We start from the raw sequence: 20784 nt of genomic DNA, 5'->3' as shown, positions 1-20784 counted from the left end.
GATTGGTGCGGGTGTCCTAGGAGATGTTCCCTAAAGCGCTCCGTCTCCCCAATGTAGAGGAGACCGCATCGGGAGCAATGGATACAATAAATGATATTAGTGGATGTGCAGGTAAAACTTTGATGGATGTGGAAGGCTCCTTTAGATTAGATTAGATTACATACAGTGTGGAAACAGGCCCTTCGGCCCAACAAGTCCACACCGACCCGCCGAAGCGCAACCCACCCATACCCCTACGTTTACCCCCTACCTAACACTATGGGCAATTTAGCATGGCCAATTCACCTGACCCGCACATCTTTGTGACTGTGGGAGGAAACCGGAGCACTCGGAGGAAACCCATGCAGACACGGGGAGAACGTGCAAACTCCACAGAGTTAGTTGCCTGAGGCGGGAATTGAACCCAGGTCTCTGTTGCTGTGAGGCAGCAGTGCTAACCACTGTGCCACCGTGCCGCCCTGAATGGGCCTTGGATGGAGGTGGTGTGGGCGCAGGTTTTACAGTTCCTGCGGTGGCAGGGGAAGTGCCAGGGTGGGAGGGTGGGTTGTAGGGGGGGCGTATTTCCTCTTGAGAATCCAGATCAAGGAAGTCAGTTTTCAATCAGTGACTTTTTTTTTTAAAATAAATAGGTGAAATCTCTTGCTCTGCCTTCAGAAGATTTTAAGGCAGAAGTTGACAAACAGGAATAGTGGGAGAAAATGTGGACTGCAGATGCTGGAGATCAGAGCTGAAAAATGTGTTGCTGGAAAAGTGCAGCAGGTCAGGCAGCATCAAAGAAACAGGAGAATCGACATAAGCCTGAAGGCGGCCCGAAACGTCGATTCACCTGCTCCTTTGATGCTACCTGACCTGCTGCGCTTTTCCAGCAACACATCAAACAGGAATAGTGATCCATTCTGCCCTTTTCAGCCTGCTCTGATGTCACATGATCATGGCTGATTCTGTCTCAGCATCATACTCCTTATAGCCCTCGATGCCTTTAAAATCAACAACTTTGAGAATATTCAGCTACTCAGCCTTCGGTGGTAGAGAATTCCACAGGCTCACTGGCCTGTCTGAAGACGTTTCCCCTTCTCAGTCCTAAATGTATTGTCCTGCATCGGAGTCTGCTCCTGGTTCTGGATTCTCCATGCAGGTGTAAAACATCCACCTTTCACCCAGTCAAGCAGCCTTTTAGAATCGTATTTTCAGCCTGATTCCCCCTCATCCTTCTAAATTAGCAAACATCTAATGGCAAACAAGGGGGTGACTGATTATCTGGAGCAGGTAAGGATGTGGGTCAAATCAGCCTTGATATTACCAATGACAGCAGGTTAAAGGAATCTATTTCTGCAAATTAATATTTGTAGTTCCCCTACAGACACCAAATCCTACCTCTGAGCTTTTGATTATCTAACCTAATACAATCCTGAGATGTCAAGCTAAACTTCACTCACTGGTGCACACAGTGAGCCAAACTTCGCTCTCTCGGAGTCTATCCAATTTAAAGACGACATCTTTCTAGATTGGATTGTTAACTGCTCCAAAACAATAAATTGCTGAAAGCTGTTCCTGGCTACAATGAACTGTAGATCAATAGGGGACTACGTCCAAACTATGGCCTGCACCAAACATTGAATCTTGTATTTCTTGAAGGAGAGGTGTTGAGCAATTTTGTTGTACCTTTATGAAGACTCCTGCAGCACTGCATCAAGTTTTGGATTGGATCTGGGGTCATGTAGGCACAGACTTTATAAAAAGCAGACTTCCTTCCCAAAACAGCACTCCAATTGATAGGGAGCAACCAAAGTTTGTGCAGGGAAGGGGAAATGCATACCTAAACAGAAGCAGACAATGAACCTGGGACAGTGCGATATATCTTTATTACATCCTTACAGCTATATTGTACAGTATGTGATAAAAATTCTCAAATCATTGCCCAGTTTTTAAGCCAACATTGTGTTGGAAGCTCACAGCGGAGCTCTGTGACCCCAGAGCACTGAGGGATCCAGGAGAAGAGAGAGGAGTACAGAAAGGGTAGGGAAGGAAAGGAATGAGGAAGGTGCAAAAAGTCAGGGAGTATCAGGGCCTTTGGGACAATCAGCTTTAGCACGTAGAAGGCACCAATGGATCTGCTCTGATCAACAAGACAAGAACACCACAAATGAAAAATGAATACAGCATTTGGACAAATGTAAACCTTACTTTTTGGAAACCACTGTAAAGAATACTTCAAAAGCACATATATAATTTTCACAATAGACAAAATATCTTAAGTGCTTTAAGCAATAAGATGTTCAGACTGTGCTCTGCCTGCAGACAATCTGTCTGAAGCATCATTCTGTAACTGCCATAGCTAAAACTTTGGTTAAAAATATCGACCCTTCCCACTCGTATATAATAATACAACTCTGCTGTGCTTTGCACAGGAAAAATATATATATTCATACATTTCTTTATATTAGAGCAGAGAGGCATCTTTTAAAAGCTAAACACTCCAATATCTATTAACCAGAATAATTGCAAGCACTTCTTTTCACAAGCTTAAGAAACCCGTTAGAGTTTTATCTGATGACACCTGTTGTAAAGTTTGCCACGTGGAGATTGAATGAAAACCCTTAACAATTCAAAGAAATTCCACCACCTCAACAAAGTCAATTTTCCTCAAATGTTCCAAGTTTGAGAGTACTCAGCGAGCTTGGCAGAGATCAGATTGTGTCTCCACAGGCTGACGGTACTGGGCCTTCGTGTTGGTGATGGCTCCATGCTTCTGTCGCAGGTGAAGTCGTAACTGGCTCTTATGGCGAAAGTGCAGATTACATTTCTCACACTGTACAGAGAAAAGAAAGAAATAATTGGCGAATGAGAAAGATTCTAGATGTTCATACTCGTTGATTACTGATCTCAAAAAGGGATCTGGCGATTTTTGAGAAAGTCGAGGTTTCAATGTGGGCAGAGGGAAAACTAGCCTCTCGGAAGGTAGTGGGTTTGCATCCCAGATCAGAGATCCAACTCACAAGCCAAGCTGATAATCTTGTTTAACATTGAGAGGGCTATGTAAAGACAGCAGAGTTGGCCCACAGGGGCAGTCTTTCCAATGAAGTGTCAAAATAAGAGCCTTTTTTCAGGATGTAGAAAACCTTATGGCACCATCCCATTTGCTGACAATCACCTCTCTCTCCATCAATGATTCCCTCAAACAGATGACTGGGACATTGATTATTTCCCTTATTTGTTCACTTTTTCCTACGGTGATACCAGTGATTGTTCAGCTGTTTCAAACTTGCCATTCCTCATTATCAAAGTCACATTTCAGTGTAACTGAGAAACATGGGGGAGTTTCAGGACCACGGAGTGTCAACTTTCATCTGTCATGTGACATCCTGTCATTCATGAGCACAAAGATCCAGACATATGCAGCAGCAAGCTCCCATCTCATCACCCCCTGTACGCGAGAGAACCATCCCACAAAACATTTCTACTGACATCTTAAATTCCCTTGCTATTTCACTGCAGAAAGGATCACCCCCATTCCCACCAATAATATCCTGAGGGCAAATATTCCAGAAATCCAGGGACGAAGGGGTTAGACTCTCACCTGCTCTCTGCTCAAAAAAAAGCTGCAGGCAGTTGCTCTCACAATTGGAATGGGAGTCAGCGATCCTGTAGATTCAATGACCATCCTTTTCACCATGTATGAGGGAGTCATTGTTTCAAATGCATGACAAATTGTCTACCCAAGCTTGGATCCTGGAGTAAATGACAAGACTCCATCCAGTGAAGGAATTGCCTGCATTTTAATTACTACTTGGATAGCCCCCAGATTCAGAGTTGAGTTTGATCACTTATTCCAGTGGGATTTGAACGCCAGGCTTGAGGTACTATCCCTGGACAAGTAACCAATATTGCCACCTAACTCTGCCCCAGCATCCTCACTGTTTACTTACATGGTAAGGCTTCTCTCCTGTGTGGATCCGAAGGTGACTCTTGAGTGTCTGCAGATGGCGAAAGCGAGTCCCACAGATTTCACATGGATACGGTTTCTCTCCAGTGTGAATCAGTACATGAGCTCGGAGATGTGCTACCTTTGGAAAGAGAAGTTTGAAATTGAGTTCAGCCATCCCTGCAAACTTATCTGTCATAACTGTCCAAGAATCAGATTCACTAATTGGTATGCTTGGTGATTAAGCCACTGTCACTGGAAACTGTTGCTCTTCTTACCCTGAACTCCAGCAACCTCTCCAGTCTCCCCACATTAATAGACAATAGGTGCAGGAGTAGGCCATTCTGCCCTTCAAGCCAGCACCACCATTCAATATGATCATGGCTGATCATCCTCAATCAGTATCCTGTTCCTGCCTTATCCCCATAACCCTTGATTCCACTATCCTTAAGAGCTCTATCTACCTCTTTCTTGAAAGTATCCAGAGACTTGGCATCCATAGCCTTCTGGGGCAAAGCATTCCATACACCCACCACTCTTTGGGTGAAGTAGTTTCTGCTCAACTCTGTTCTAAGTGGCCTACCCCTTATTTTTAAACTGTGTCCTCTGGTTCGGGACTCACCCATCAGCGGAAATATGCTTCCTGCCTCCAGAGTGTCCAATCCTTTAATAATCTTATACGTCTCAATCAGATCCCCTGTCAGTCTTCTAAACGCAAGGGTATACAAGCTCAGTCGCTCCAATTTTTCAGCGTAAGATAGTCCCGCCATTCCGGGAATTGATCTCGAAGTTCCTCAATTCTATGACCAATCAACCAAAATTAGAAATTTTCCAAAAAGCCAATACCCATTACTAGATAGAACAGGAATTCCTTTTTAATCAGCTTCTGTACCCACCAACACACATTCTCTGCTTTCTTGAAACACTAAGCTTGAAACTTTATTTAGTTTGTGATAATTTTAGATACTGCACCAGATAGCAAAACCTTGCAATGACCAACCAGCAGTTATCTGATCCTAGGCATTTAGAAAGTAGAGACTCTCATGAACAAAACCATAGAGAATAGATTTATCTTTCAGCTGCTTAGGATTTGCTTTTAAAAAAAAACTGTCTCAAGCTCAAATCAAGTTGCAAATAGGTTAAACCATCAACCTTTGCTCAAAAGGACTTCATCCCAATTTGCCAAGCCAATTTCAGTCTTTTCCACAAACTCCTCCAATCAGAATTTAGGAAGAGGGACAAACGGGTTCTCGAGGAGTTGGACAGTCAGCTGGAAGATATTGAAGGTTTTGGCAAGCTGACAAGTGGACAAATCACCAGATCTGAGAAAGCTGTATTCCAGGCTGTTGTGAGAGGCAGGGGGGCAAATTACAGGGGCTCTGACAAATTTTTAACCTCTCTGGCCACAACGGAGTTGCCAGAGGACTGGAGGACAGCTAATATGGTACCACTATAAATACCGGAAGAAACATCAAAGCAGCGCTTCACACGAGGCTCCAACAGCACTGATGATGTTCCCTAGCCAGGGAACGAAACGTTTGCAGCAAAAACTTCCAGCTCGGCGAGCAGAACCACAACAACGGATACCCGAGCTACAAATCTTCAATCAGATTTTAAATATGGTTCCACTTTTCAAGGAGGACAGTAGAGATAAACCAGGGAAATACAGAGCAAGGAGCCTCACAAATCAGTGGTAGGGAAGCTATTAGAGAAAATTCAGAACAGAATTAATCCCCTCCTGCAGAGGGAAGGTTTGATCAGGCTTTGTCAGAGGCGATATCGAACAAATCTGATTGCATTTTGTAAACTGAAGACCAGGTGTGTAGATGAGGGTAGCGTAGTAAATGTAGTTTATATGGATTTCAAAGCCTTTGACAAGGAGACTGATAAAAGGTAAAAACATTAGGAGTCAGTAACTCGGCAAGATGGGATCTACATTGGGACTGTGATAAAAGAAGACTATTTATATAACTGGAGTGGTGTCCGGTGGCACACCACAGGGATCAGTGCTGGGTCCCTTTATGTTTGTAATATTAAAAAAGACGACAAGGAAATCTTGGGGGTGGGGAGATGAGCTTGTTTGCAGATGACAAGAAGATTGGCTGGGTGCTTGACAATATGGGGGGAGGAGTTAGGTTAAGGAGGATATGAATGGATTGGTCAGCAGGGCAGATCACTGCCCAATGGAACTTCACTCTGATAATGGAGGGGTGATACATTCTGTAAGTAACAACAAGACAAGGGATTATTAAATGAATCGCAGGACACTAGGAAGATCACAGGTTATAGGGCTGCTCATCTACAGAACACCTCTGCAGGCAGGAGGACAGGTTAATAAGGTGTTTAGAGAAGCTTATTGGGCACTTGCTTTTTATTAGTCATGGCATAGATTATAAGAGCTGGGAGGATATGTTGGAGCTGTACATGTCTTCGGTGAGGCCACTGCTGAAATATTGTGCAGTTCTGGTCACTGCACTATAGGAAGGAAAAAACTGCACCTTATCCAGCGCAGAGGAGATTCACCAGGATATTACCAGGAATGGAGCAGATTAGTTACAAGAGGCTGGATATGATCAGGTACCTTTTTTTGAGCAGAGAAGACGGGGGGGACCCATGTGAGGCATAAGTTTATGAGGGGCATGAAAAGGGTAAATAGGAAGCAGCTGTCCCCCTTAGTTGAAAAGTCAGTAAAATGAGGATATAAACTCACGAATGAAAGGTTGGTGGTTTAAGAGGGGATATGGGGAATACCTTTTTTTTGACCCAGAGTGATAGGAATCTGGAATGCATTGTCTGGGAGTGTAGTTGAGGCAGGATACCTCAACTGTTTAATAAAGTACTTGGATGAGCATTTGAAATACCATGAATATTCAAAACTATAAGCCAAGTGCTAGAAAGTGAATATTATGCAAATGAAGAGAAATCTTCTGTGTCACTGCAGACTCAATAGGCCAAAGAGCCTCTTCTGTACTGTGGGCTTCTAATTCAATCATCTTCTCGCAGTGATTCCCTCAAACAGTTCAGGGCCAAAAAGGTACAGGATTATGGAGAGTTGGACTGACTCGACAGCTATTCCAAAGAATCAGCACCAGGTACAACGGACTGAAGATCCTCCTGATTCAACCAAACTTAAGACTCTCTGTTGCACACTCCAGATTCTGTTTCCAACTCAAAAGCAGAAGTTTCAGCTGATGATCTGGCCTTCACACACCTACATGGTGAAAGTAGGAGAGTACAAAAAGCACTAGTACCTTCCATTAAATCTTCCTAAATCACTGGCTCAACTTCAACCAGAACATCATGCCTATACCAGGCACCAAACTTTAAAAAGGAGGATGGCAACGTTCAGAGGACATTTACAGGGCAGTCCTGGAGGTGAGGAACTTCAGTAAACGGAGAGGGTTTGGAGAAGCTGGGCTCACTCAGTTGAGAAGGTTCAGCATTGTGGACACCTTGAATAGTCGAAGTAATTTAAGAACAGTCAAAGAGGGCCAATTTTGAGGGGAGAGGAATAATGGCCAGAGAAGACAGATACAAGATCACTGGCAATAACAAAAAAGGGACATATGTACAGACTACTGGAGGAAACACATCAGGTCTGGCAGCATATCTTGCAAGCAAAAAACAATTAACATTTCCAAGTCCAGTCACCCCTCATCAGAAAGAGAACACTGGACTCAAACGTGAACTGTTTTTCTATCAGATACTGCAGCACTATTTTGGGTTTAAATATACAAGTTGGCATCTGAACAGGTGCTGGAAACAGATTTCAATAGAACATTCAAAAGGGGGAAATATGTGCAAGTGAAACATTTTGCCTGGTTATGGGGAAGGAGTCACTGGGTACAAATTATTGGATGGCTGTTGCAAAGCGAAGGTGGATACAGACCTGGACAAACCGTGCTCCACAGGTCTCGCACTTGTACGGTTTCTCCCCAGAATGAATGCGCGTGTGAGTCTTCAGGTTTGCTGGACGATTAAACTGAGCTCCACAGATATTGCAGCGATATGGCTTCTCCCCTATATGAAGCAGAAGCAGAATAGGGCGTTAGAGGTGATGATGGACTCAAAAACCCCTCACCCCATCTGCCAGCGTCCCCCTTCTCACCCAGGTTACCTGACCAACCTCACCATCTGCCTACCTGTGTGCACAGTTTTGTGGCTCGCCAGATTCCCTTTGTAACGGAATGCAGCTTGACACCGGTCACATTTGTAGGGCTTGTCACTGTGTGATTGGACCATGTGTCTCTTGAGTGTAGCATCATCAGAGAATTTACAGTCACACTCACTGCAGAAGAACGATCCATTCTCTGAACAAAACAAACACCTCAGGATTAGTCCAGGGCTGAGTGAAACTTGGAAAAAGAAAATCTGATATACTGAGAAACCGGACAACACCTAGTCACCTCCCCCCCTCCCCCAACCCCCTCAGAATCCAACAGGATGCAGCAGTGGAGAGTATGAGGCTGGGAGATGGAGAGAGATTGAAGGCAGAGATATGCCATACCTCATTTATTTTCAAGCACAGATTCAAAGTACAAATTTTACAGAGGTCAGGAGATAGACGGTGCACAGCAGCAAATAAAAAAGGTCTTTTCCCCAGTGTTGGGGAGTTCAAAACTCAACATATTTTTAAGGAGAGAGAAAAATATATTTAAAAAGATACCTAAGGGTTAACATTTTTCACAGAGGATGGTTCATTTGTGGAATGAACTGAGAGAGGAAGTGGCAGATGCAGATACAATTACAACATTTAAAAGACATTTAGACAGGTACATGAATGAGAAAAGTTTAGAAGGGCATGGGCCAAACGCAGGCAAATTGGACTAGTTTCGTTTAGAAAACTTGGTCAGCATGGACGGGTTGGATCAAAGGGGCTGCTTCTGTGTATTATGACTCTCAGTATGGGAGCTAAAGGATGCTGATCTTGTACACAAATCAAATGAAACAATAGAAGGGAAAGCACCTCCCCAACTTCCCCCGAACCTATCCTCACTTTCAGAGTCAAGTTCACAAAGCTCCCAGCACACCAAGCAAAAATGTAAACTGTGCTGAGACCAGGTGGTAAGGGCTCTCCTACTCTATGTTCTTCAGAGCCACAGAGCGTGCGCAACACCCAGATGCAATAAAGGAAAATTTTACACTGATGGTTGAAGAACTGCAGAACAGGTTTGTGTAAAAGCAAGCTAATTATGAGAGTTGCTGTTTATAGATAAAAATCAGTTACAGGAAAAATAAATACAGGGTAGTTCAGACTGAACAAATTCTGAAAATAATAAGTTAACAGAATTCTAGATTAATCAAATGCCACTTCCTCTTAGCAATGCTTTGACTTTCTCCCCACACATTCAACTCCCACAATGTGGATCTCACTCAGCAGCAGAGTGAGCGGACAAATGGAATTTGAGCAAAATACCAAGGGATAAACTGTAAATTGCTTTCTCACCCCAACTTTGGAATGAGATGGTTTTAAAAGATAAGTTGAGTAACCCAATTTCTAATCTTAGCTGAGCCTTCGCTGCATTTAAAGAAAGTGCTTCACCTTTAAGTTTAAAAGGGCCTTTTTATTTCTCAGTGTCCAAAGGAAATCAAGTCAAATTAAGACTAGAATGACAGGGAGCCCCCTACATTTTATTTTTTATAAACATAGCTGCTCAGCTTTACCTTTCCTGTAGGCAATCCAAGTTTATTAAATTCATAGCTTGACTTGAGGATTTGAACTCACATCAAGTTTAGCCCTGCACAATAAGCTCTAAATCACTCGCTTCTCCAGTCTGCACATATTCAAATCAGCACGCATGAGCCTCCTGCAAAATAAATATCGCAAATGCTGCAACCCCCAGCCTCACCTGAGCTGGAGTCCGAGAGTTCAGACTGCGTCTCAGTTAGTTCTTCTGCCAGGTGAGACACAGGTGTGTGGCGGCACAGCTCAGGGTGTTGGTTAGTTGGTGACTCACATGAGCTACATTTACGTGGAAAGGTGTCCAAAGGAGATGGCTGCTGGTTATCCAGTGAAGACTCATCTGATGACCTGAGTCAGAATAGATCAGCATGAGACCCTTTGCAAATCAGGTCATAATACAAAGATTCCCACTACTGTTTAATTTGCTTTTATCAATTTTCCCCAAGGTGCACAGGTGAAGCGTGAGGGGTAAACGAGGAGAAACAGAACAAAAGGCTTGGCTTTATTGCTACTATCAGATTGGTTGTCTTTGTGTGGGAGGGGGTGATGCAAGGGGATACAGTATGAGAGGCATGTAGACAGCTCTTCCCAGGAGTCTACAATGACAATCTATCAAACACCCCCTTTTTGGGCTGGAGGATTGAAGTTAGATATACCTGTTGACGATGCTGTTGAGTTTGCTGGCCTGAGTGACATGCAGCTCATCTCCAGCAACATCCATCTTGGCTGGCGTTTGGCTCCCCAGGGTTTCAACATCAGAAGACTGACGGAAAGGAGCAGGCGAGGCGGAGAAGGTTGGAGGAGAGCTGTTCTCGGGTTCCAGCTGGCTGCCATTTTCAGTTTTGGCGCTCTGGTTCAATGAGTTCAGGATAATGAATTTGTACTTTTTCCAGTTACAGGCTTTGGGGTCGATGGGGCTCTTGGCGGTGGGAGATTCAGAACACTGACTCCTGAATGCATTCCTGCTGCTGCTCGATTCTGTTGGGGAGTTGGGATGGCAGTCAGATTTCAGAGGGCTCCGAGGCCCAATCAAGGGGCCTTTATGATTAACGGGCAGATTACTGGATTCCAAGAGTCCTCTCCTATCTTCTTTTGGAATATTGCTTTCTTCAACCCTCCTGTTAACATTCAGTGATGAAGGGTAATTCGCCACATTATTGGCAGAGGATTGCAAGGCCATTTTGGAGCTAGGAGTTTGATTATAGTGCAAATCCATTTTAGCATCACTTTCCCTACAGATCTCTCTGGGAGAGAAAACAGTTGCATGGCAAACATTGGATGCAACGTCAGCGACAGACCTGCTGTTGTACTTGGTGAAACCCGTGTCACTATTATGCTGCACACAGTTACCCTGGTATCTCCTGAGCTTGGGGACTTCAGATAAAGGGATGTGACAATCTCTGAACTCATTAATCAAGTAAGGATTTGCAGAGTAACTGTGAACAGGGATATGGCTGTACAAAGAGTATGGATGTGGAGAGGGAGTCATTACATTGTAGATACTGGAGCCCAAAGCCCGCCCATCAGGGATTGATGCATCTCGAAGCAGGTTTTCAGTCACTTCAGATTTTCGAAAGCTTAATGTTTCTGGAGGTAACGTTGCATTGCTGGGAAGAAACTCCTGTCGAGGTGGACTGATTGTAGAACAAATATCTTCACTGTTGGGAAACAAATCAAGATTATAACAATTTGACAAAATGGCAACTATTACAGGCAAAACTCATCTGTCCAACAGACTTTGGTGTTGTCTTTGTTCCTCCATGCAGTCAACTAGCCATCTCAGGTCTCCATCCAACCACGTCTTTCACCCCCTTCCCCAAAACCTTCCTCCCTCCATTCCCTAATCTTAAATCAGGCCTGATGTTGTATCAACTCAGCTTGCCTTCTCTATGATTCCATCCAGGACAGAAATTTGATCAATCTCAGTCTCAAATACACTTAACTTTAGGATTTACAGCCTGCAGCTGAGGACCTTCCAGGATTCACAAGTGAAGAAATCTTCTGGCTCTGTCCTAAACAGCCTACCCTTTACTCAAACTATGAACTTAGTTTTAGGTTCTGTAACCAGGGGAAACAACTACTCCGTAGCAAGCCACCGGAATCAGTGCAATCACCTTTCGTTTTGTTAAACTCCAGCGTACAGGCCCAACCTGCACAGTCTCTCATCATTGTTTGTTCCAGGAATAAATCTTGTGAACCTTCACTGCAGCCCCTTCGAGACAAGTATTTACTTCTGTCCCAAATGCATCCAATTCCAAAACCCCCTTGGAACAGAGAAGTTTAAGGCAGTGGCCCAACAGAGCTTTAGGTTATGGAGTAAGCTATTAATAACATTGTTCAATTACTGATGGACAGAGACCTTAGAAAAGGATGTCACTGGAGAATGGCATTGGTGGGACCACATTGTAAACATTGCAGTTTTGGTCTCTGTTTAAGAAAGGACATAAACATACAGACGAGATTTACTAGATTAATACCTGAAATGAACAGATTGTCTTATGATGTTAGGATGGATAGGCTGGACTTGTTTCCACTGGGGTTTAAGAGAAGTGAGGAGAGACTTGATTAAAATGCACAAGATCCTGGTCTTGACAAGGTGGGCATGGAAAAGAGGTTTCCTCCTGTGGGTCAGTCCAGATCTAGGGGCAGTGTGTTTAAAATAAGGGTTGCCCTTTAGGACAGACAGAAGTGGAATTGTTTCTCTTCAGATAGCTGAGAGACTTTAGTGCTCTCCACCTTGGAAGACAATGGAGGTAGGATTAAATATTTAAGGTACAAGTAGACAGATTGTTGACAGGCAGAGGAAATCAAAGGTATGGGGTAGATGGGAATGTAGAATTCAACACACAAACACATCAGACACGATCTTATTGAATAGCCAAGCAAGTTTAAGATGCGGACTAGACTACCTCTGCTTCAGTCCTCACAGGTTCAAAACAGATTTAAAACCATTGGCAAAACATTAGGGGAATGCCAAGATGTTGTGATTGTGAACATTTGACACAAAAAGGGATCACATTCTATAAGTAATTTCAAATGTAAATCAGGACAGTGATTTGCAATTGAGGAACATGAGGATCATGCACAAAAGGGGTGCGTGGGACAATGCACAAATTCTTTCAAAGGGTTAGCAGGCATATGATGAGTTGAATGGCCTATGGTATAAACAGATTCTGTCAATGTTCAAGTGTTTTCAGCAGATCCCTATAACTGCAGCAAGATTTCTTAATTGCTAAACTCCAACCTGCTCACAATAGCTTGCTATTTGCTGATAGGACACCATTGTGTGGGTGTGCCAGTATTAGACAATATTCAAACAAGTAGGCAAATGACTCACCTGGACTGTAGGTATCTACGGCATGTGTCGGCCACATGGTCCATTTGCAGGTAAATAGCTGTATTCATCACTACCATGATACTGCTGTCTCTCAGAGGCAGGCGGGATGTATACATAAAATCTAGAAGAATTCCAAATCCCTCTGCATCAACATCTGGGTCCAAACTTATCAAATTCAAGTTGAACTTCAGCTGATCAGTGAAGATGGCATAAAAAAGACCACTGGAAAGAAAACAATCAGCATTTTGTCAGCACTGGACAGTGGGAGGGCCATTGATGTCATTCCAGATTCCACAAAGTTCTTGCTTGATATAACACAAAGTTGCATATTGTAACTTGTGCTCAAATGGACATTGCTTAATCTAATATTGGTGATGTGATCAGGCAGAAAGGAAATTGGCATTGCCAGAGTTACCCTAAATTGTAATTCTCGTCAACCAATCACAAAAACTACATTTGAGACAAGTAGATAACTTTAAGCCTCCTGAAAGCTCCTTCACAACAGGTCACCAGGAAATTAGCTGGCTGTGCAAGGTTAGAATGGTCATGCACAGGGACGAAGTTGGAGGACACTCTTCTAAATAAAAAGGGTGGGGCAAGGCAAGGGTTGATAGTGGCAGGGAAGAGATTGGTGTCAGGGTTCAATGTAAATCAGTCAGTTCTTATCTTTTCAGACAAAGGACCTAGATTTGACCCTCAGGCCGGGCTGGAGGAGAGCTACATGAAGCAAGGCAGAGTGCCAAGTTTTCTGCTGTAACTGGAAACCAAAATGACCCACAGAGATTCCAAGCTGAGTGACTCTGTGGCAACTTTCCAGCATGGTATTGAAGATAGGTCTAACTTCTTTCGCATCTTTCACAATCTTGGAGCAACTCAGTGTTGCACAGCCACAGCCAAACACACTTTATAAATGTCGACTACCGTTGCAGCAAGTGGGCACATACTGAGATCCTAGAAACAACTGGCTTCAGCCAAGGATACAGATTGATGGACAGTGATACAGGAGTCAAATATTTCAAATAGCACCCTTGAATTTTTAGATTCAGAAAAGAAATGCAAACAAGGCTGTGTTATAAAGATCACATCCAAAAGATAAAACCCATGCACAGGGCTACTACACCACCAGAGTATCCAAGGCGTGTCTGTGCCCCTCCCCCACCCATCCTCACAGCAAATGTGTCCCCCCCTTCCCTCAGCCCACCAGACAGCACCACCTTTCTTTCCCTATCCACTTCAGACAGGTCTCTATATAGCCCCACCATCTCCCATTCCAACACCATATTGCAATCCACCGCTCCCATAGGTCAGCATATCCCTTTAATCCAACCCCAAGACACCGCGCATCTGCTTCCCTCCCACCCCTGCCCATAGTCCTCCATCATCCCTCACCAGCATTGTGCCCCCTCCCATTACCCACTCAGTCCAGCTCTGGGGGGTTTGCAGCTATAAAGTGCTGTCTTGTGAAAGAATGTGACCCACAGTCAGAGCTGTCAACCTCTGACCTGGGACACCAGCGATTCCTTTCCTACACCTGCTTTGTACTTTAAGGAGTCTGAGTAAAATCAATCTTCACTGGCCCCACCTGCACGCCATGAGCACTGTCTTGTGGGCTCGGAAACGCTGGTGATCCACCAAGATAGTGACATCAGTCAGAATGTCTCGGGACCGCAGCCTGTTCAGGTTAAACAGCACGTCACCCGCATGTCTGGTGAATTGGATGCAGCTATCTGCTGCAGAGGCCATCATGCCTGAAACACAAATAAAGACATTTACACCCACAACATCAAGACAATCCTGAGAAACTAAAACGGCACTGAAGTCATAATTTACTTCCAATTTGCCATGGGATTTCCACTTTTGCTGTTAATTGAAGCTCAGATTGACAGACTTAAGTGAGCGACTCTATTCTTTCACAACTTTATCCAAAAGAAACTTATTTGATACTATTATCTAACTTGCATCTTGTTTAGTCAATTCTATTCAGTCTACATCCCTCATAGATCAAGATCAATACTAAGTACACAGCATATAAACAGCAGCTGGTTTGAAATTGTCCTCAGACTTTTAGCAATCCAAGAATACTAAATGCAAGCAAACTGTACAAGGGCTAATATTTTTCAGAGATTCAAATTTAAGAAACAAACTGGGACCCATTGAAGTTTTCACTTACCCTATTCAGCGCCCTATTACAGAGTTCAGTTCGGTGACAAGTCTGAAAACAGAAAAGGAAAATGCAAAGATGAGTCACAAGTGGTTTCAGTCACATCATTCAAAGCCAGTAAGATGCCTATGTTCTGTACGACATCCTTAAAGAACCAACAACCTTTAAATTCAAGTCTCTAACTTTGCAAAGGGCAAGAAATGTCAAACCAAATATCAATTCCACAGCAACCAGGTCAGAGTTTCTACAATGGCGAGGGAGTTGTATTACTGATAAACCAATTCCCAACTCCTCAGCTCCGATCCTAGCTAAACAAGATCATTTTTATGATTACACAGGTTAGAGTGTGTGAATTAAAATGATCTTCCTCAAAGAGAGTTAACAATGGAGCATTAGGCACTGTCAGGACCAACTTGACAATACTGGCTGCAGCCAATACAATATTGTCTTGCATGCAACTGAACTGCAGTGACAGGGGCTCTGAACATAGGACCAGCTACTGTTGTCCCTCAGTCAAGCTATTACTCGGACTGGTTCCAGCCCAGTCTTAATGATGGATTTGATATTCAAGTGCCAGCAGTCCCACTGCAAAGTTGTCCAAAGTCCCAACTCTGGCAAATAAAATAATTTTGTTCCACATGCAAAAAGGCCAGAATGAACTCAGCACAGGGCCATGCGTGCATCTCCCTTATCTTTTCATAACTGGAGCTCTGGTGGTCTAAATCAAGGACCAAACCCAATCACAATCAACAACCACCACCCCCAAACACCCTACTCCCCTGCTGGGTTTATTGCAGGTATTAAAAAGACACAGAAAAACCTTCCAAATGAACTGGTAAACCTCCAACACAGGGGAAAGGTGGCATCTTCAGTTTTAGGAATTGTAGAGAGCCTCCTCTGATTCTATCTTTCCACCTTGTGTGGTTTGCTCTCTCAGAAGTGACAGATAATCATTACCAGGTCATGCAGACTTTGTGATTCTAAAGAAAATTTCCCAGACAGGTTTGAACTAAACTCTGAAAATTGGTTTGATTTAAAAATATCACTCCACCCACAGCTACAGGAAACACTCCAAATATACACGAGGAGTGAGAGGACCAGCTGTTTTTAGATGTGCTTCACGGGAAGTAGGTATCACTGGCTGGGTCAGCATTTATTGCCGAACCTTAGATGGCCTGTAGGAGGTGGTGGTGAGCTGCTTTCTTAAACTACTGCAGCTATACTCTGTAGGAAGCTGCACACAACTGGGGAAGACGACAGCGACAAAAGAGTGCAGAGCTGAGGTTAGAAATTAAGGGAATTTGGAGTGGAGGTACAGGGGACTTTCAACTCTGTACAGATTGCTATCCAACAACTGATCTTGCCCTTAAATAAAAATTGATCCCCAAAAACACAAAGTAGAAGAGCAAGTGTTTGGATTTTTAGTCCCGAGGGTATGTTGCTTCATAACATCACCCTAATGAAGCAAAGCTTTGCTACAGGATTGTCCAACCTGGGAATGGGCCAATCCACCCCAAGGTAATGTCTAGGAAGACCACATTTGTGTCCCCGCATACACTTCTGGCCTTTCTTTCCCCACTAACTTCTAACAGTTTCAGGCAAGATTCAAAACACACAAACGGAGTCAAGCAATAATTTTTCAATGAAAAATTGCAACCAACTTTTTTCGAAAAGCTCCTGGGCGTCCTCAACACCCAGCAGGACATTTTGGGAAGGTTAAAGTCAGGCAGCAATCACACATGTTAAAAATGGTCCATGTTATCCAGCAGCTCATTAAACATCAGATGTTGGTGGAAGGATCAGCACAGATTCACTCGCCCCTGGGTCAGATAAGAGTTAGGTAGCACTCCAAATTTAACAGCAAGCCCACGCCAACTCCCAGATCTGTGTTGCAGAGACAGTGCCTTTAGGTACCTAAAGTCCATGTCACCTCAACATCCAGCCTATTCTTCTGCCCTCCTGAAATGCATTACCTCACACTGCTGTGTAGGGAACTCCATCTGCCATGTTTGTGCCCACCTGGGATGCCCTGCTCTGGCAGTGATGTCATTTTTCCAGACTGGATGTTGAACACCAGGCCCAGTTATACTTGAACAGATGCAAAAGACGGCCTCCCAATATTTGAAAGAAACAGCAAGTTCTTGCCACTTCCTAAGCTCAATATTTATCCCTCCACAGCATTACAAACAAAAACGAGATTGTCATTACAGCTAACGTTTTGTGGACATTGGGCAGAAATAGAAATGAGCTTTGGGACAAACCCAGGTAAGGGACAAATTCTGAGCTCTGAGCAACAGCAGGGGGCACATGGTTCCTTCCCCTTCATCTCCTCCCCACAACCACGAGTGCCTGGGCAAATCAACTTCAAAAATCTTCCACCCCCACTCCCCAAACTAGACAAAACCAACCCCTCTTCCCTAGATCCCCTCTGCTGCCACCACACCTTGGGTATATGCCTTCCCTTGTCCCACTTACTCTGCCCTTCAGCCACCCACCCACCCCGCAGACACTCGGTCCCCACCACCACCAGGCTCCAGGGCAGTACCGACGGAGGCCGGCAGGTGGCGGTCTGGGGTTACTTTTCGTGAACTCGGTCCCGTTTCCAAAAGGGCGAGTTCCTCCCCTCCCTCGGACTCGATCCCAACCCGCTCAAGGCCTCGCCCCGGCACACCGTCCAGACTCTTCTCCCACCCCCCTCCCCCCGGGGGATTTCGCGGACAGCGGGAGGTGATGAGTGGACCCGGTTATTGCCTCGGGGGGGGTCTATGAGGAGAGGGCGTTTCTCATTGACATGGTTCCGGGATCAGGAAGTTCACATGGGACAGGGTGGGGTGTCACAGGGACCCCCGGGGGTCAGGATAGGGAGGGGGAGGGTGGGGAGAGATAGGGAGGGGGTGTCACATATGGGGGAAGGGGAGGGGGCAAGAGCCAGAATGGGGGTGTCACAGGGATCCTGGATGAAGGGATGGGGTGTCACATGGATCAGGGTGGAGGGGCAGAATGGGGGAGAAAGGGAGGGGAGTTGGTGGGTGAGGGGGATAGGAGTTGGTGGGTGAGGAGAGTACCACCAGGCCGGGGTAACAAGGCAGCCTCAATATTCCCACGGGAATTCTCTCAAGTCACTGTCGCCGACAGTTTGACGGCGGAACATTTCAAACCGGGGCAAGGGGGGGGGGGGATCCCTGAAATCACGGAGGTACCCAAGCTGAGCGTCGAAATGGGAAAGCAGGCTGGGGACGGGCTGAACTGCCTCCTGTGACATGTAGGCGGGACTTAATGAGTTAACGAGAGACTCCGATTCCTTTGGGGCTAGGACGGAAAAGATGGCCCGAATGGCCCCCCTCTGCCCTTCATCACCACCCCACATCCTCTCCCCCCATCAAACATCACAAGTGGACCAGGGTGCTACAGTCTGACCAATTTGGGGGATTATTCCGAAAGAGGATCCCAATCTGAGTCCTGTCACTGGGTTTAAACCTCCCGGGAACGGGCGGCTTAGTGATCGGGGACCAGTGCGCGGATGCCGCCGGCAATCTCCGAGCGGACCGCGGACGCCAACACAAGACGCTCCTCCAACGCCCGGCCCTGCCCGGGCTCCCTGAACCCGTGTCTACCCCCACTTCTCCCCCGGCCAGCTAGCCCGGGCTCCGTCTCTCTCTCTCCCCCAACACCCCGGGGCTGCCTCTGGCAATATTTGCTGAGCAAATGTTACACAAGCGGCTGGGGCCGTTCACGCGGAACCAAGCGGCGGAGCAGCAGTTTCTGTCAACACCAGTATTCCGAAAATAATCGCGATATTCTGTCCCCAAAACTTTCCGGCGCCAGAGAGAGAGGGAGAGAGAGAGAGCGCGGCGTCTGGACCCTCCAGCCGCCTCCCCTTCCCCCGGGGAAAGATTAGCTCCAAAAAAACCCGAAACACAACCCTGACCAGAGAAAGGGGCACATCCCGTGGACTTCTGCATCCCCCTCCCAACTGCGAACCCCAACACTTCCCCCGCATCCCGGGAATCCGAGCCCCCCCAAAAAAAACCACACAAGGGACGAGACCGCCGGACTCTCCGAGAATCCGCCGCCGGGGAACGGATTCCGCCAAGTGTATAGGGGAGCCGTTCGGTTCTGTGTGAGCCCCGATCCCGGAGCTCAGGAACCGACGCTTCACCTCTCCTGGGTAAGCCCGGACCTGGCACCGGTTGCGAGGGGTTTGTGGTTTGAATATTCCTGATCGCGGCACCCCAGGACCGAGAGCGGTCACCCTCGCCCATGCTTCGACTCCCGGGGTCAAGTTCAACAGATCCCCCAAGGCAGAAGAGGGGAAGCGGTCACAACAAACAGATTCGAGGCTGTCAGTGACAGCCGAGTCCGCTCACGGATCAAGGGAGGGGGTCTGCACAACCAGAGGCTGGAGAACAGAAAGGGGGACAACAGACACTGAGGGCAACTCCTGTGGGTGACGGAGGGACGGACAGACAGACACCGGGATGGGGAGACTCAGAAAGGGCCAGCGGGAGAAGCTGGAGTGGAGAGACAGACTCTGTACGGGAATCAGGGGCTGGGAGAGAGACAGAGGGGGGAAAGGAGAGGCGAGTATGCAGGAGTCTTGCGGGGAAAATAAGTCAGGGACCGAGAAAGAGAGTGACACTCCTGTACGGAGACGCAGGGAGTAAGGGACACAAACAGACATAGAGGCAGGGATAGACTCTACAACTGAGAGCGAGAGAGGCCGGGGCTGGGGAGCGGAAGACACTGGCACCAGGGGGCCGGGGAAACTGATGGCTACAGCCCGGGGAAGTGAGAAATGGAGAGTGGGTTCCGCACTGTTCCAATCCTAGCTCCCCTTGTCCCTGTCCTTTTCTCAGTCCCTCTCCCCGGATCCGGCCCTGCCTCTCCCAGCCTTCGGCCAGTCACCTGTTCCTGGAAACCCGGGCCGCTCCTTCCAGGAACCGCCGTCGCTTCTTAGAATCGGCGCCCGGCAATTCCGCGAATTTGAGCTGTGGGCCCAACCATTCGAGAAGGGGGAGGGGTGTACATAGACTTGCCGGTACACAATATACACCATGGCGCCATTACAAGTCGTGAATTCCACGTTTAGTGATGTGGTAAGTATACAATAATTACTCCTGGAGACCACCGCCGGTTTCAGGGTTTATTGATGGTGCTCAGGAGTCTGCTGTTTGCGAATTTCCCCCCACTAACTCAGGTGGATGGTTTGGCTCATCACGTGGCTGGGCCAACAGTGACGTTGAGACTGAAATGGATACATTGAATCCGAATTCTGAGAATCGGGGGGCGGGGACTTGAGGGGTGGTAAATGTAGGGGCGGGGCCACCTGAAGGGGCGCGGCTACAGTGGGGGAGTGGGCGTAACGAAGGGGCGTGGTCGTCGTCAACAGGTCCGGGGCGGGATCGAGGATGAGGGGCGGTTTGGGGCGGTGCCAACAGCTGATTGACATCCCACCTTCCGGAAAAGAGCCGCCGTGCGACTGACAGCCCGAGGGGGCGTGGCCATGCAGCTGATTGACATCCCAGACTGGGGCGACGAGGAGCCGCTGCAAGGATGCGCGCAGTACAGTGTGCGATGGTGCAAAAAAAATCATTGCTTCTTACTTTGAAAGGTTGCCGAGTGAACTTTGCAATGTTCAGCGAATTTATGAATAGAACATTTTCCAATGGAGCCAAAGAGGT

General features: G+C 46.3%; 1 protein-coding gene across 3 annotated transcripts; it reads right to left on the bottom strand.

The window, feature by feature from the left end:
- Positions 1-1843: 1843 nt before the first annotated feature.
- Positions 1844-20050, bottom strand: bcl6aa (BCL6A transcription repressor a). 3 transcript variants are annotated; one of them, XM_060834664.1, is made up of 11 exons: positions 20009-20028; positions 17077-17191; positions 15113-15154; positions 14525-14690; positions 12943-13164; positions 10262-11263; positions 9772-9953; positions 8065-8232; positions 7812-7942; positions 3927-4064; positions 1844-2809 (listed from the first exon to the last, which is right to left on the bottom strand). In XM_060834664.1, exons 4-11 carry the CDS (start codon positions 14686-14688, stop codon positions 2669-2671), a joined length of 2148 nt encoding a protein of 715 aa, XP_060690647.1. In that variant the 5' UTR covers positions 14689-14690; positions 15113-15154; positions 17077-17191; positions 20009-20028; the 3' UTR covers positions 1844-2668. The 3 variants fall into 3 exon arrangements, with proteins under 3 accessions (XP_060690647.1, XP_060690648.1, XP_060690649.1); XM_060834665.1 differs by lacking the exon at positions 17077-17191 and having other exon boundaries at positions 20009-20050; XM_060834666.1 differs by lacking the exons at positions 1844-2809; positions 3927-4064 and adding an exon at positions 4550-4722 and having other exon boundaries at positions 20009-20031.
- Between the last annotated feature and the right edge of the window lie 734 nt (positions 20051-20784).

This window comes from Hemiscyllium ocellatum, chromosome 13 (assembly GCF_020745735.1).
Source record: "Hemiscyllium ocellatum isolate sHemOce1 chromosome 13, sHemOce1.pat.X.cur, whole genome shotgun sequence".
NCBI classification, from domain to species: Eukaryota; Metazoa; Chordata; class Chondrichthyes; order Orectolobiformes; family Hemiscylliidae; genus Hemiscyllium; species Hemiscyllium ocellatum.
The sequence above is the reverse complement of the archived record's forward strand: the minus strand, read 5'-3'. Positions and strand labels throughout refer to the sequence as shown.

Bases quoted from the DNA above. Each gene is read 5' to 3' on its own strand.
- bcl6aa (XM_060834665.1), bottom strand. From the start codon at position 14,688: ATGATGGCCTCTGCAGCAGATAGCTGCATCCAATTCACCAGACATGCG. The intron at 8,233-9,771 runs GTGAGGCTGGGG...TGTTTTGTTCAG, and splicing joins ACTCTCGGACTCCAGCTCAG to AGAATGGATCGTTCTTCTGC. The intron at 4,065-7,811 runs GTCTGTATCCAC...CTCTTTCCAAAG, and splicing joins GTGGAGCACGGTTTGTCCAG to GTAGCACATCTCCGAGCTCA.